This window comes from Varroa destructor, unplaced genomic scaffold (assembly GCF_002443255.2).
Source record: "Varroa destructor unplaced genomic scaffold, Vdes_3.0 BEIS01000004.1, whole genome shotgun sequence".
NCBI lineage: Eukaryota > Metazoa > Arthropoda > Arachnida > Mesostigmata > Varroidae > Varroa > Varroa destructor.
This window is the reverse complement of record NW_019211457.1, coordinates 37,492,492-37,510,071: the sequence shown is the minus strand read 5'-3', so window position 1 is coordinate 37,510,071 and position 17,580 is coordinate 37,492,492. Positions and strand designations below refer to the sequence as shown.

Genomic DNA, 17,580 nt, shown 5'->3' with positions numbered 1-17,580 from the left:
ACACACACACACACACACACACACACACACACACACACACACACACACACACACACACAGGCATACACACACACATACACACACATACACGTATACCGAGAGCCTTCTCGTTCCTTGTTATTGTTGTTGATTATGTTGATGTTGTTATCATGAACGTTGCAACGACTATCATTCAATGGCATCCGAAATACCTAAGTACGAAATTTGATAGAAAAATACAGGCCTACGCATCCGTTCATGTGAGCGAGGTCGGGTCAGTATAATATCATCGAATCTAAACAGTTACCTACTGGATATAGAGTTGTTTTCGCTTCTGGAAATTAATACATACGGTACACGAGAGCGATTAGCCAATTAAGAAGGTCGGCATGAGCTACGTTACAGTTACAAACAGGGTCGATGGTCCTACTGCTACCGATTATGAGCGTACCGAAATGGAATGAGCTGAAACAAAGCTAACCCAACACCAATTTCCTCACGACACTGAAATTAACGTTAAGTACAATACTATTTGGTCACTTTGAATTCAACAAAAAACAATTACTGATCTTTTTTAGGTGGGTATCAATCACTAAGCGCGGCCGTAGATGACAATGCACCTATTTGACCCACCCACTCTGCCACTACCAAAGTCCACAAAACAGGATACTTGCTTCCCTCGCTGGCTGCTGCCTTCTAACTGCTGTTTTTTGCCGCTATACAGTTTGCGGATTTGGTGCTCTACATGCATCAAAGTTCGCGAAACATCGACATATTGGTCAGAGGACGCACGCGCCTCTACGGACCCCTGCCTGACTCGATCTGCTTTCGATCTGACGTCCGTTCTGCCGTCTGTTGCCGCTGCTACTATCACGACTGACCAAGATAGTCAGATCGCCTGGCGCTCACAGAAACGTATAAACAAGCAGATAAAGTAGCGCACAAGTCATATGTAAGCAAATTCAGTTCCAAGCCTTTATAGAAGAAGCATTCCTCCCTTAGCGGCTTTCTGTCCGGCTTCCTGGTTGCATGTCCTATTCGTCAACAAGCTGTTCCCCAAGTAGTTGTAGATACACCCCAGATGCATCCCCGCCGTAAATGTATCTGTGACGGCCGCCGCCGCGACCTTTGCGAGACGCTATCGGTCGCATTAGCATGGTCACCACCATCATCGCAATTGATAGCAGTTGCCGCACTTTTGTAACCGCCGGGGCTGTCGTCTTCAGGCATATTTCAGTCTTACTGACGTTGTTGTGAGTTTATCACTGAACACGCTCTGTTTGACATATCAGCCATGCATCTATTTATACTACTGCTGAAACGCCAGCTACTACCGTTGCGCGCATCGAAATGCCCCGCTATTGCCACTGCCGGTGATTTCAGTGCAAATGCTTCAACGGCATTGTGTTGAGGACGACGATTATAGTTAATAAATCTGTTGTGTAACCCACCGGACCTTCGAATACACGTTGGCGTGTGACACTAACACTATCTCGGTCGCTTCTCCTTTTCCATTTTCGCGGAAGGAACATCTTGACTAACGCCAAGTGTACGACAAGAAGCATCGTACCGATATCCTGATCAGCGCTATTGCTGTCAATTGTAGCAGTTCATGCAAGTTACTTCTGTTACAATAGGTAATGCTAACTATAGATATTATATCGCTGTTCGTAAGTTCTCTTGTGCACAGTTAGTAAAGTTGGAGTTGTTTCAGTTGGCCTCGCTCTCGTCCGTTCCGACGAAATACCTCTGACAGACTGGCAGACAACGACCACGAGCTGGGTGATCACCAACAGTTAATGCATTATGATGCTGGCAGCAGTAGTTCATAGTGACTGTTCTTATTGGGGACTTCTTGGCAGCCCTCTGCGTCGTCTCCCTCTTCCAGTAACGACAACAGCGAGAGCCGTCGTGCTCTTCGACACGATATCATGATATCTTATAGTAGGCTGTGGTTCACTGCTCCTCCGGTGGTAGCGACAACGGCTGCTATTTGCTGTCTGTATTACGGTCGATTTCACTTTCACTGTTTTGCGGGCGGGCGGTAGCGCGCGTGCAGCCACCTATACGAGGGACTGCATTCTAGCTGCTGTAAGTGGCAAGGCAGAACAATGAACGAGAAGCGGTGAGAGTGACGACTGGTCAAGCTCTTCCCAGTCAAAGACAACGAATCGAGTCGTCCGACGTCTTCGGCCGTCGTTGTTCTCCAGCAGGGATCGTCGACGACACCGAGTAACCCGATTCTTTTCGACAACGGCTAGGCAAACCACGACACGACAACGCTGATGACAGCGCCTTGACCCCATCACCTGACAAGAAACCCAACTCGTCATCATTGTGACCAACGTGCGCCCCCTATACTTGCTTTGTTTCGAACTGCAGCGGAATGCTATTCCGAGCTCGTGGTTCGTCGCTACTTTTCTGCTGCCTATCGAACTGCCACGTCAGGTCTTGTTATTTTCAACCAACTTAACCTGTCGTTAAGGCTAAGTACGAATAAAAAAACTTAATACTAATGTCAATATGTCAAATGTAGTTTGTCGTAGCCTTCTACTCTCGCAACTTTTCTACTCTTTTCACATACGAACGAAGAAAATATGCAATTCTCAACAAAGCAAGACTCATTAACATACAAATGTAATGTTTACAAACTAAGCTAGCCAACCCCTGCAAACGTGACTCTGCGTACTGCAAAGTCAACTGGAGACAATCTCTATCAAACGAAAGTTATCCCACACAAAATTCATGTCTATATTTTCGTCTATATATATAGAGACAGGGTAGGGTGTGAACCTGAGACGTTTTCTCTAAAGAAAAAATATATATTTCAACGAATTTTTGTTTACATCTGCTAAGAGCGTCATTTCAGACGGTCATATTTGCTCAATATAACTACTATTTGCCGCGATTACAGCTCCAATTCAAAACCTAAATCGTTTAGCCGTCATTTTTAAATATTGTCTCCAAACTCCGCAAATAAATTTTAGTAGCATCAGGCAACAATAGTACGTGTAGACTTGTTAATGTGTCGCTTGAACACGCTAGGTAGAAAAAATCTCAGCGGAACGAAATTCTAGGCCGATAGCAGGTCAAGAGTCTCAACAGTATAACAAAAAACCAAAAAGTACCGAAGGCGCAACGGCTGCCAAAAGACCAGTCGTTGTAACTTATTTGGCTAACTGATGTTCTCCGAAATATTTGTTAATTTCTGTATCAAAAATTCAGGTGTGTGCTTTTTGAATGTGTCCAGTGAGTTTTTGGACCCTTTAACTTTATTAAAAAATCCCCGATACGTCTCATAGAAATATCCCAAAAAGTGCAGATGCAGTGGCAATAACGTACATTCTCAATATCGGTTAAGAAAGAAGGCTTCTGATTTTGACGGGAGTTCACATCGTGCAAAGTTATTGCACAGTAGCTGATCTTGCTGCATATTCCGAAAACGCCATATTGTTTTTCGCCATGATGAACCTGTGTCTTCTCCAAAAAGGACTGACGCTCTACCTGTACCAAAAAGTAGCAACTGAATGCACACATATGATAAGCAGCCCGCCAAAATTTGACCGAAATATGTATATTGACGAAACGACCATGGGCCTTTTCAAAAGTTTTTCTTTGTAATAGGGTCATAGCAGCTATTAAGGTGATGGCTTTACCAAGACTTAGTAATTATAACGTCATGGATTTTCTGCCTTTTCTCTAGCTAGACTTTTTTCTCACAATGTACAAGTAGGCTATAACTGGCTGCATTTTAACCCCTCGATATCGCAGGGGACTGTTCGTCTGTTAATGTTACAGTTCCTACGTTTTGGTTTTGCTGCAGGTAGAAAGGCTTTATTATCGAGCGTGCGAGCCTAAGTTGTTAAGATGCTTGCTATCGATCTTCTTTGCAATGAATAGCGGATGAAAGACGATTGAGTGAATGCGGGAGGCGAGGTGAGAATATCAAATAAACCTTTCCTTATTACTATGTCCTGGCGTGCTTTTGTCGGTAAGCGCTAAAAGCATGCTGGCTGCTTAATGCGCATGCAATGTCCTCCGCGGGTGACCGTCTATGTTGCCGACTTAAGGTCGAAAAGGCATAGCGAGAACTAGCGGCAACAGCAACAGCGTCAGGCTAGAGGCTGGCCGAAACCGAATAAACTCCCGCATGTTGGTGCTCCTTGCTAGGATCTCCTTTAGCCTCATGTTGACTGGCCTGCTCCTAGTTGAATTAGCCCTATGACTTCCTTGTTGGCTCCCGGCGGCCAACTTGGTGCTCAGCTGAGCTGCGGGAGCCCAGGGACAGGCTGTCGGTTAGGTCTGAGGAGGCCCCTCCAGTCACTGGTTGAAATGGCTTTCGAAGCCAGAAACGTGTTTCAGTCAGAAGTCGGCCACTTGCCAGGAGACCAAATGTTGTAAACCCCCCGCCACTACGTGTCTACTTTACATTCGTAGCATTTTATGGTAGACGTGATTAAGTAGTGATCAGTACCGCCACTAGTACTAAAGTAAATGGTTCGAGCTTTACGTTAGAAAGCAGTGCAAGCGGTCGGCTGGCTCCCCAGCACGACGAGCGTAGTAGTTATCTAGTTATATAATACAACTCCTTAAACGTATTCTTTAAGCTTTACAGAAAGGCCGTTGGCCTAAAACCGTGCAAGTGGTGGCAGCTAGGAGCGGCGCTCAATCAAAAAGCAGCACCATTGGAATACATGTTAAATAGCTAGCCTAAAGAACTAGAGATGATTTTACCGCAACAAAACTGCGTTTCGCTAGGAGTTATTATCTGTGTGTTCCCGCTCTAACTGTCATTGTGAATGCCTAAAATAAATAACAAATAAAAAAAAAAAGCATGAAAAATAAATAGCACTTTTCGCAATAACATTCGAAAGCGGACAAATCTCAAAGGTATGAGCATTATACCGAAAGGTGAGGTCGCGTTTATCAGCAAATTCGAATTGCCGATCGTGCTTTGCCCTTGTTGTTCTTGTTTTAACATTAGTGTAAATAATAAAATAAACACGATTTTCAGGGATGCAGATGGGGCAAGATTATAAAAGCTCTTAGGTTTCCGAAATGCCCATAGTAGAACCACTTTAACTCGTATTGTGGTCAGGTTACCAAGTACATTATTGATATAGAGGCTAGCGGAGCCGAATCGCTTAATGGTCTCTTATAGATGAGCATCGTGCACCGTAAACGATTGTACGATAACGGAATAAATGTATCGTGCACTTGTTTGCGACAAACGTTCCCGGGCTCTATTGAAATCGTCAGTTTATCAGTGGCGTGATATTGGAGCGGTTTTTTACATGATGATTATTTGCAACTCACAAACGTTCTTCGAAAAATTACTACGTCTCTTAATTTCCAGTATTTTGTCTCTCTTTATTTAGATAAATGACTGAAATTTACGAAATTTATTAATTAGCTCGTAATTGAGGTCAACTAGCGTGTTTGCTTAGGCTGGCCGTTTAGCTTTCGTATTATTTGCTACGGTCCCGAGTCAGCTTGTTTAGCATATATAGCAGCACATTATGTACGGATGCTGCCAAAAACAGCCCGCTGATCTAATCGCTTCTATCAGATGGCTAGAACATCAAGTCAAATACATTTTCACTTTTTTTTTTGCTCGAGCTGTCAAATCACGCAAAGCTGATTCATATTGTAAACATAATCAGGTTCTAGAATACAAAACGCTGACAGGACGGCGGGCTCCGTGGTCAGGATTTAACGTATTTTGGCCGCTGTTCTGCACTTTTCGATACAAATCATCATCACCGCCGTCGTCGTCGTGCTAGCATTGGAAGCGGCGGCAACGCTTGAATTCGGGACACCTGTTGATTGCTTACCGCCTCCGTAAGCAGCAGCGTCATCCTCATTATGATCAGCTTGCTTTCCTTTTTATCCCGCTATCGTTATTCCCTCGCTTCTTGTCCTCATTGTTGTTTCGTTAATTTTGTTTTCCTATTGTCGTCAATAGTTCCAAGACGTGTGTCGCCACCCATAACTAATCGCGGTCTCCCGGGCAATTTCACTGTTAAACCAGGAATCAAACTTGGCCATCTTTTTTTGAAGGGGTGACGCCGATGCTCTGCTTTACTGAGTTTCTGTGCGAGCTACATACAGACAACTTATAACTTTTGCTTTCTAGTGCCATTACTTCTTTTTTCTTTCACCTGGCCACGATACATCTAAGAACATAGTCACGCATCGCATCATCGGACCGATCTCGTGTTTTGGACCATCTGTGTTGTTTTCCTCTGAAGTCGATAAATTCAAATACAACAAAGAGTGATGCTGCTGTGAATGCGGGTGCATGTTGCAATATGTCTGATTTTATTTAGAGCAACTTGAAGAATATCTCGTCAGTCATCGTGATACTGGTGCTGCTAGTAACGCTGATATGTATCGTGGTCACTGTTTGATGACGTCCACTATTTCGTTCCTTCTATATGTTGACATCGGACAAGTACAACACTTAGACATAACGCTCGAGTATCTGTTTTAGTGGGTTTCTGCGCTCGAAAACGTGGCAGAATATGTTGTGCCTATCTAGCCAATCGAATAAATAGGCCTATGCAATATGTCATTAGGATGCTACTGTAAATATTGTTGTCATGAAACCATTAAAGCGTAACGCGTGAACAAATAGGACCGACAGAGATCCTTCGTCTCTAACTTGATAAACACACACGCTCATTCTTTGCAAAAGCAGGTATCCTCTATACTTTCTAGAAAAATAGCTGTTGTTATGTAGAAAGGATTCAATCTGTGTTGACTGTTAGATAATTCTATTCTAAGATAAACTTGGGTCTCTATTTTTTACTGTTTCTACTACCCACTTATGTATGCGTTCGTACTTTTAAACCTACATATATGCATAGAATCAACGAAGGCCTTGTAGCGAGATTAACATATCGATGCAAACGCACACAATGTAGCTACTTGCGCAAAGAAGATGATAAAGAATACAAGCGAACCAAGAAGGTGCTTTTGGTCTCCCAATCGGTTTAATCCCGTGTGCTAGCGTTAATCTACGAGAGAACCTCGTTTGTTTGTCGCGCCAAAGACCGCTAAACGCTGCAAAATCGTTTGTTGGATGGGCGTCCGCACACCCACAGCTATACACTACAAAGATTTTAGAGCTGTCGCTCTCATTCTTCCTCCTTCGCTGATTCTTCCGCCTTCTGCCATATGTTTCCCGTTTCCCCATCTCTATACCAACCGTTAGCAACCGCTGTTACGAGTCACGACGCCATCATTGTCCCCTTTTAGTGCAGGGCTACGGCGACCGAAACAGCGGCACAACCGGCGGCGGCGGTGTTAACGGAGAGTTGGCCTCATGCGTTCCAGTTTTTTTTTTCGATAAAAATTTCATGCTCGTAGCCTCATCCCATGACCTACGTCAAAAACAGCCCACTGCAAATTTGTACTACATCCTGTCACTTGATCCGCTCGTCATATGCATGTTAACTGCTGGTCCTGCTGCCCTAGCGGGACACGGCGATTCACGCATGTAGCTGTTGTTTCTAAGTAGTGTACTGTTGGATCTGTGTAATCGATTGAAATAGTGGATGCGAGAGAAAAAAAGCAATAAAAGCGGCACTACTAGCGCGATATACGCTCATATGGGAACTTATCAATATTTACAGCATTAAAAGGATTAGGTTTAATTGTATTTAGCAACAGCTGACGTAAGAGGTATAATTCAACTTTCACGTATATTATTGTACACCCTTCTGCTGAAATTAGGTTGCAGTCGAATCTTATTATCTCCACAGATGCTAGGTTTTTGAGATGACCAGTTTCACTTATTTATTGTGAGACATGTTGGGCATACTTTTCTTCTTTTTGTCAACGTCGGCAATCCGTATGGGGGACGGAAAGGTAGGGCAACGGCGGAAACAAAACTCTTGTGTAATAATTGTTTCCAGCTACTGCCACTGACTGAACTGTGACCATTTTCCATAGGACCTATTTGGCGATTGTCCGCCTGCGAGTCCATAAAACCACCGACGGCCCCCTCACCTCTCAGTTTACTTCGAAGCGGATAACCGACATGAAGTAGCAAACTATTTGATGCTTCTTAACCTATAATATTCTTATGAAAAATAATCGTTTAGCTATGAACGAACAGCGGCAATTTGAATCTAATGTTCGTGTTTTTCGGTCCCTACTATTTTGCTTTGACCTAGAAAATCGACCGAGTAGATGACTATATGGTAACAGCGGCTGCCAATCTTTTAATCCCTTTACCTTACAGGCAGGTTGACGCTAAAGCTCATTGTTACTCGTTGTTGCTATCTGTGTCGGTTTCATCGGCCGAATCGCCACCTCGTCGGTCTCTCCACCTGAGCGCATTCGGGCAGAATCAACAGTAGTATCTGGAAGCGGCGTTGACTGGCTTGTTCGCCTCGAGTTTCCAGCTAACGGGGGGTAAACGAAAGATGTCGCTGAGACGCATCGGCAACGAAGACGGCTCTGACAGCCATATTCTTTTTCTATCAAAATATATTATTGCCGTGGGCCAGTGTCAGTATGCTTTGCGTTCTGGCGGCTACTTGGGCTAGCCGCTCGGCCGGCAGACAAATCGGAGGGAAGCTTATACGCAGACTCGTTGGGGTAGAGGAAAGGCATCTTGCATATGCTGCTGCCAGCGACGCGGCCAGCTGCTGCTGTTGTTATTGCTCGACCACTGAATATATCGTTGTAGCTGCTGCCGTTGCCACGTCTGCTGTTAATGCAACGAGTGCTGTGACGGCGGCTACTTGTTACTGCTTCTCTATTAATGTGGATGGTCATGATAGCAAGTCCCCACAGAGCAGACGGTTTTTGTCTGTCGCGGGCGACTGTTACAAAGATGTATCGAACGACTGAGGACAGACAAATATGGATGAGAGACAGAGAAAAGAAGCGTATGCGAGGTTCGCCCAGCAGGCTATTGTCCACTCGCCCGTCCATTTTGTTGGGGAGCGCCTGTGAACAAGGTCTGTTTGTCCCTAGGTTTACTGGCATCGGCGTCTTCAACCTACATTAAACAGACGCACAGAGGCGTAACATCGTGCAGGCATGTAGTTTCGACACGCGACCTATTTGAAAATGGTGTAACCTAATTCTACAGAAATATAACTCGACGTTTGCAGCGACTTGGGCGAGTGTTAGCTATCCCTTTATGTTTTCACTTCGGCTTCTTCTTAGCCTACTTACCTCGGAGTAGAATTCACGCGCAGCCGTTGAACTCATGTTGAGTTGAAGTACATGCATACGTACGACTACAATCGTTTGTATTCTTGTGAATTCCTAATCGCAATATTATTATGCAATTGCCTATCAGCCAGCCGACACCTCTGGTTAGTGACTTCAGAGGGCACACTTTAGAGAGCAAGAAACAGTATTAGTTTAGTAGGTCCCAGCGAAGCTGATCACAATGACACGTTTGAAGTTGTGCCGCAAGGTCTAACCTACACCATAGCAACAGGACTAAACAAACACGAATAAGGACCAAACGGGAAAGAATAAAATGCGATTTACCGTTTACTTCATGACTGTTAGACTAGGTACTCATAGAACATCTTCCTTTCCATTCTTTCTGCTTTGCGCTCGCTAAACAGCTATGATAGTGATGCTGTTGGTGTGATCGTTGATACCTTTGTCGCTTATGACGACGGTTTGGATGCCAGTGGCCTCATCGCGGTGCAGGCTGACCATGTGTTTGTCAGCCTTGGTGACCTTCCAGGTGGGTGCCATCTCCTTCTTCTCTTTGGCTTCCTTGCCGCTGGGTTTTGTACGGCGCTCCTCGGGGGGTTGTTGCTGCTGTGCGGCACCTTGGGCCTGCTGTGAGATGCACGACCCGTATGGGAACATTCTTCGAACTGCGCGACGCCAGAGGCCTTCACGTGGACCTCGTCGACTAGTCGACCCTTGCTGTTGCGTCTCGAGTTCCGGGGCCCTCGGCTCACCCTGAAGCGGCCTTTCCTCGCACGGGGGCCCGGCCACCCCACCTACGCCCGCGCATGTACCCGAATGACTCAGCTCATCCCCTGCAAAGACAAAACAGCACGAGCAGATGAAGCGAGAACTATAACAGGGTATAAAAAAGCTTCACAGCAAAAGCAGATTAAACAATAGTGCCGATATGGATGCGAACTATACAGTTAGGTTGTTTTGTAGACGGTACATAGTACAAGAAATAGTACAGTATGCACAACAAATGCATATTGTTAAGCAAAGTTTTACAGCAGCGATATAACTGGAACAGCGAGCCCAACGGGCAGAGTGCCAGACAAGCTATATAGATAAGAAGCACATAATCACATTAACTAACACTAGGCCGTCTTAGCTATTGCCAATGTGTCTGTGTCAGGTCGCGCACGTGATACGTAAATGTCGAGCTAACCTATTATAACACCCACTGAAATACGACAGCACATCCAGGTCTTTTTAGAAAGAAACAAAGGAACCAACAAAGCTGTGGACGGTACCCATTCAGTGACGCTGGCAAGATCTGCTGTCATTAGCAACTAAAGTTATCGCATCCCACGATACGATACCTTGCGCTTACGACGACGCACGGAACAGGAAAAAGATGTTGGCAGTCAAGGCTCGAAGGGGTTAGCCGCGAGCCGACGACTGACCGCAGCTTATTTGATGGGTATATCTGCGCACTATCATTGCTATGATGTATAGCTCTGGCTGGCCCATTACGGGAGGGCTTTATGCTGTAGATTATGCGTCCGTGGATGTGTGTATAGAATGAGTATTCTTTTTCACAGAGACATAACAATAGGATCGAGAGTGCCGGTGATTTTCGAATTGCAGTGCGCGTTCGATTCCACAGAGAGGAGGAGTCATTGCGACCGCTACACCAGCGCCAGCGGTTCACTTGGCATTTTTATTAATATATCGTGCCCATTCGAAAAAGACACAGTCTGAATCAATCTGGCCAAGTTATTTCTTGTGAGTGCATCTAGGCTCCCCACTGCAAACGAACAACGCTGATATCAGCGGCGGGGTCCGCAACAGCTATGCCGATGTCGCCCCGCAATAGTGAGCTTTCATACGGCATCTCCACTACTTCGGCTTATTCGCTTGTCTGGAAGCGACCTAGCTCTAAATTTCCGCTTCGGGCACACGTCGACGCACTGCCATAGCGCTGCCTGTTGACTGAAGTGTTGCTGATCTCGAACAACAATAATACAGTATCGTCGATTCGTCCTTAAGGATGAGCATACTGCAGGTCTTATGCGAGGCTCATTCTCCTTCACAGAGTCCCTTTCTCGAAAAGGGAAACCATTTTGCGCGTGTAAATACAAAATTCATTGACGTTGATCTGGATGCGAATGTTTCTATTTGTTTTTATTTCCGAAAAAAAAAGTGAGACCACTAATGAAAATCTTACCTCCTCGCCTTACTGGTCTAATGCTTCATTTAAAGCTCAAGAGACATGTCAGTTATACTAGGACGCGAATATTATAGCTTAACGCATGGTTATATATTTCTTCGCAAATTTCGAGTCAGCCATAACTCTGATAGGGCATAAAAATGTACGATTCTTGCAAAGTATAGATCTGCTTATATTTATCGGTGCAATTTATAACGCAAAGGTTCAGTAGACTTTGTTAAAACTTGCTTCTAGCTAAGCCTCTCTCGCATCTATCTATAAAACTATGCAATAATCAAAGACGAGATACATTATCGCTGGCCCTCTCGAAGAGATCCACCGTCCAGATGTTTTAGACGGCTCCGGCTGTCGCCTGAATGGATAGCCAGAATAAGAAAAAGGTTCGAAAGGTGCGGTCGGTCAATGCGATCGCGGCCGATTTCGCGGCTGTTAGCAAAGTCACTACGATGATAAAGATTGTTATGATCTCTATTTGTTATATGGATTTTCGAGCTCAAACGATTCTACCTAGCAGAAATTCACACGCAATACATGCAGATTACGGTTTCCACCATTTTCTAAAAGTGGTTTTCAACTATGTCTAGATATTCACCGTTTCTTGTCCATGGTCTCACCAACTGTGCGAGCGAAAAAGGTCGCCACTGTCTTATTTGTAACGTCAGATGAATCCCTCTGCACACCGTGTTTCCGAAATGAAAAACGATTCCTCTCTCTCTCTCTCTCTCTCTCTCTCTCTCTCTCTCGCTCGCTCGCTCGCTCGCTCGCTCGCTCGCTCGCCTGCAGCTCGAAGGGGGACAGCGTCGACTTGCGAGCCGTCGAGCAGTCGAATTGCGGCGGCAAAGTACTTGGTATAGTTTATCCTTTTTATCGTAGAGTTCGTCGACTCGAACGGTTATCGCGATAAGCATCAGCTCATCCGTTCGTTAGCTGGCCGATCAATCAGCCTGCTCGTCGCTCAGGAGGAAAAAGAGAAACCTTAAAGGTCACCGAGCAACAAGCTCGCTATCAAAGAGCCGTATTTATGGCTCTTTGATAGCGAGCGGCTAGTTTCAGCCACCTGTTCACACAAATGTTATATGCAACGCAACATATGCTACGTATGCCTCTGTGTTTCAAGTTTTGCGTCCAGTATCACCATGGAGCGTTCCATCAGACGGCTAGCTGGCTTCCAGAACAAAACGAACCGTGTGTCTATGCCCGGGTTGGAGCTAAACCTAGGGTTCTAGGTCTAGAAGACTAGACCTAAAACTAGATATGCCAGCGCGTCATAAAATCACTGCTGATGATGATCAGTTCGAATCACGATTATTCCCTTGATATATGGAAAATGAACGACAATATTGGAACTAATGGAACTCGGACCTGATTCCGCCACTCCTTTCAACTTTGACGAACACGCAAACAAGCAAACATATTAGATGAAAAAACATTTTGAAGGGCAACAGAAATGGCAATAGAATCAGCAATCCTCGACGGCCTCGAGGGCGACAGATCTTCTTTGTTCTGTGAGAGCGTTCCTCAGCATTTTACGTTGTTGCTGCTGCTGCTGCTACTGCTTCAGCGGGGGGCGGCGGCGTCAAGTGAAGGGAGGCAGGCCAACAAGTGACCGAGGCGAGAGGGGCAGCCAGTGTAGGCTATGCCCTGTTCATTCGTTCAGGGCATAACGTTCATCGCTGTTCGAGGACGGTTAGCTCGCTATAGAAGCTCATTTCTATCGATGCTTGCGCTCAAACAGCGTTGAAATGAGCCAATTTGCGATAATATGTTGACATTTAATGTGTGATTTTTCCGAAACATTCCTAGTGGCAACGGAAGCCTGTCTAACGTAGGAAAAGAGGGGGAATAGACTAACCAAAATCGTTTCGATTAAATAATTTTATTTACATTCATTATTAACAAATAAATACCTAACAAAGTTCGCCTAGTATTCCTTTTTGAATACATTCGGGCACTTATTTTTGGATAATTTTTATAACACAGCTTTTTTGTTGGCAGCGTTCTTGGCCATGCGCAGAATGTGAGACTATATTTAAATGGCAAATTAAACCACATATTCTTATAACATATTTTTTTTAATTAATTAAAATACTCGATGAGAAGCAAGTTGTTTAAGGTTACACAATTTTTAAGTGTCGCTAATAAACTAGTAAAACAATAAAAAAGGTCGATCGTTATTAATTTGGGCTATTTTTATCTTGCAGTTAAGAACAATTCGCCATCATTGACAGTTTTTATCACTGTTGTTTTTGTTCAGGAACAGTGATGGTTTCACAGCCTGTGCTTTGCTCTGAATTATCTCTGTTGCTTTATTAAGCGGCATTAGACTTCCCATCAGTCTTTAACCCTAAAACGACTAAAACGTCCCAGACTAAAACGTCCATTCTCATAAAATATACTTTTAGATATTTCGAATATTCTAAGGGAAGGCATGGAGGAGAGCACCTACTCTCTTTTGTCTTAAAGTGTCTCAGTTGCGGCTGCTTCAGCCGTCTCAACTGAGACAAGAGTCCTTGGCGGCTAGGTGACTATTGGCATCTCTACGCGGCTACATGATGATTTGTCATTGGGAAATGGGGAAGCAGGAGTATACGAGCTAATTGGAGGGGTGACTCCAATAACTATGCTTGTCAATTACGATTTTCTGATAATTCTGAACGACACGATTATCATCGCCATAGGCGCCCCCGTCACGATCATGTGTGTCATTATCACTATCATCTTTCTTTTGACTGTTCCGTCATCTTTTTGATTAGCCGTTAAGGTCGCCCTAAAGTGGTCCCTGACACATTTACTTCCTCCACTCATTTATCTCGTCTGCTCAGATGTTGAAGGTCGTCTTTGACGTTTTAGTCGTTGAATTTGCCATTGGGGTCGAAGCTCCGCCCTGCCTGCTTTTTTGCTATTTCAGCTCTAGCGAAAACCTGAAAATAGGAAAAATTCCGAAGGACAGGCCAAATGCTATATTAAAGGGAAAAGGCCGTCGCGAAAGAGGCAAACGGGAACAATCGACAAATTTCCATTTTACGATTTGATTTTATCTTTCGTGCCCAGGCGGATGACGGGAGCAAAGATTTCGGGTTCGAAAGCGCTTGATTGCCCCATTCGTGTGATCATTTTGATCGAAACGATAAAGCAGATCACATAAACGCTATGATTACTGCTCACCTTCGTGCTATTAGAGTTCAAGAACTCGCCAAATCATATGTTGACAGGAAGCCAAATTCAACAAATTTTTCACAGACAAAGTATAAACAGTATTATGGTGGAGCTTGATTCTATTAAATCAAAAGTTGTATACGAAATCTACGATGCCGGTTTACTAAATGTTAGGCAGATAATATGATAGACGAAAAAATTATGAGATCTAATTTACTGCCGATACGGCATAGCAGCAAAGCGTCTTTTCTATAGTACTTACACAACAAAAGATGAGTGCATGTATATATATGTTTTATGTATTATGTTATATATATATATATATATATGTTTTGTTTTTATATATATACCAGGGTGAGATCCTATTGACCGTCGTCTTCTTGGCACCATCAATATGTCACGAGAGTATCAGTCAACACATAGTTCATAATAACTGATGACAAAATTGACGGCGGTAGACTTCACCGTCGTTTTTACGTATACTAAATCGTGTGCACGCGCTAATCCCAGCTCGCGCTCTTGCAACAGGGTAACAATAAGGAAGACTGTAGTGATAGAAGTCAATAGAAACGATGCACTAAACGAAACACTACTAGTTCTTATAAGAAGAAAAGAAGATGATGAAGAAGAATATGTATCCGAGTAGAATTTTTTCTGTTGTTGTATAATATCATAATTTTGCTGCTGCTGAAGCGAGTAGCACGAGGTAAATAGGTCTCCTTGATGAAGAAACGTTTGAATTAGATACGACTTCACCCGTAGTCTAGTTTATTGCCATTGTCAAGCTGTACCAAGTATTAACAATTAATACCGCAATAAACTACACCACAGCTTTCTTGAGGCCAAAGTGACACGTATTTGTCATCGCAGACGCCGTTCTGATTTGTTTGTCCGTGCTTATCAGTTCCAATCCCCTCATTCTCGTTTATCGTTTATTTATATTATCAGCTCATTTTACACAAATACCCATACGTCCGTCCGTATCTGTGTATGTGATCGTGCATATGTGCATTTAATCTAGCCTAAAGGCTCAAGTACAATTTGAAAGGGTAACTCAGACGATATCGCAACTTTTTGGCCGATGCTGCTTCGTGATGAACTCTGTCTAACTGATACAATGGTAGATATCATTATAACGCGTTTAACCCTTACGGCCTCCTCCAATCAATCGAGCTTAGGCGTACCCGAGCCTAAAGGGAAAAAATTCAAAGCGTCCTTGACTAACATCGCAGACAGCACGCAAGCACTCCTAGGTTGCTCCAATTATAGAACGCGGATGCAGATAGGGTTTGCATAAGTCTGAACACATGGCTTCTGCTGTTGAGAGAGCAGAAGTACATGAACAACGGAGGATAGACTTGCTTTATGACGATCTGAGGGTTGACATTATCTCTCATTTCCTAGCTTAAAAATTAAGTATTCGACATACATTGCTATAACCGCGTAAAGCACGTAGCATAGGTCGACAAGCAAGGAAGCGTAACTGATGCATAACATAAATAGAGTTACAAAATAGCTCATAAAAAGCATAAAGAGCTTGCATTGACCGTTGCGCGTCCAGCTTCACAATTGCGTGAACTGGTTTGAAGAGCCCTAATATTTAGACAAGTAACCGTACCTAATTTCGAAAGCGAATTTCGGTCATAAATTTACCTATGGCAGGCATTTAGCAATAGCAAATACAGCGGCTCAATGGATGAAAATGTACGTCAAGTACTAGGAGCATCTATAATATCAAATTAACATACCGTACCCTATGAAGGGTTCTGGTGGTATTATGAAACGATCTTTCCATTAATGTTTCTATTTATTTAAGGAGTTCTTTTTCTCCTCTTTATTATTCTCTCCTCTCAGGCGACGTTTCAAAAGTCGTTTGTTCCGTTTGTCACTTAGCTGTCTTGGCTGCCTCCGAGGCTGAGGCCATAATTGACGTATCATCGTTAGATTAAAGGGCCTGCTGAAGTAAAAGTTGTCATACCGACTCCCTACAATTTCGACGACGAGCTTAGACAGGAATGGATATTTTCTGTATTTGAGCATAACGTCTATTTATCAACGCTAACGACAGTAGCCCATGTTCCAGGCTTTTGGCTTAAGGCTGCCAAAATGACAAAATCATATCTTACTTACCCTACATGAAGGAAGAATGCTGTGCTATGGGATTAACATGGTGATCGACCAATTGTTGCTAGTTTAGAGTGCATGCGGGCATGATTTAAGCCCCCATCGAAGGTGATTTATATGTATTAATATATGATATAATAAAATATATATAAATGTATCATTTTTGGGCACGATGAAATCGTGCATTTCTGAAGAGAGAACCACCTCAAAAATTGTCTGACAGGTACGAATTCAGTATATACAGAGAGATATCCTAAATGCAGAGGAAACAGTAAAGTAAAAATTGTGGCAATGCCACTGTTCGTATTTGTGTGCGTAGGTCTTGCACGTGGCGGAAGTTATCAGTCGTGCACACAATATGAACACTTCCTGAATGAATTTACCACTGACGAAAGTACGTTCGTGTGCCTGTTTGGCGGAACCTGCTGTTTCCAAACCGCTACCACTTATTTCTCCTAGGCCAATAATCGCACATGCGCACATCTCTTTCTTAATGGAAGGCCCTTTTGCCTTCCACTGCCAGTGAGTGTGTCCTATGAGTGGCCCTGTCGTATTGAATCATCGACACGAGGATCGTTTTGAGCTCTCTGGTTGTCGTGACGAACTGCGCCTATTTCAATAGAATGGTGTATACGGGATGCGACCTTCAATAGCGTTGCTTGGTGTCGTTCCAGCCGTTTAGAATTCGGCTCGAGCAGCGTAGGCCACGTATGCAGCTGCCTCACCACCCTGCCGTTTGGGTCATGGAGAGAAACAGGGTTAAAAACCATAGGGACAACGAGGAGTTCTACACGAGAGAATCCCACTAGAGCAGATAGCGGTTAGAGTCGGACAGGCAGTTAGAAGCATAAATAATCGCTTGCGGAACAACATAAAGAGATTATACAATGGCGACAGTTCGTAACTAGTCTTGCTTAAAGCCAACAGACTTGTTC

General features: G+C 43.9%; 1 protein-coding gene across 13 annotated transcripts in view; it reads right to left on the bottom strand.

The window, feature by feature from the left end:
- Positions 1-17,580, bottom strand: part of LOC111250046 (uncharacterized) — a 107,978-nt gene that overhangs the window by 12,080 nt on the left and 78,318 nt on the right. For 7 of the 13 annotated variants that reach the window (XM_086987492.1, XM_086987493.1, XM_022804659.2 and 4 more), the window contains one exon: positions 9,612-10,004. In XM_086987492.1, coding sequence (XP_086843618.1) covers positions 9,612-10,004 — 393 coding nt within the window. Of the gene's footprint in view, positions 1-9,611; positions 10,005-10,288; positions 10,673-11,957; positions 12,289-17,580 lie in introns of those variants that run through there. The other 6 variants (XM_086987489.1, XM_086987497.1, XM_086987494.1 and 3 more) reach the window with 5 other exon arrangements.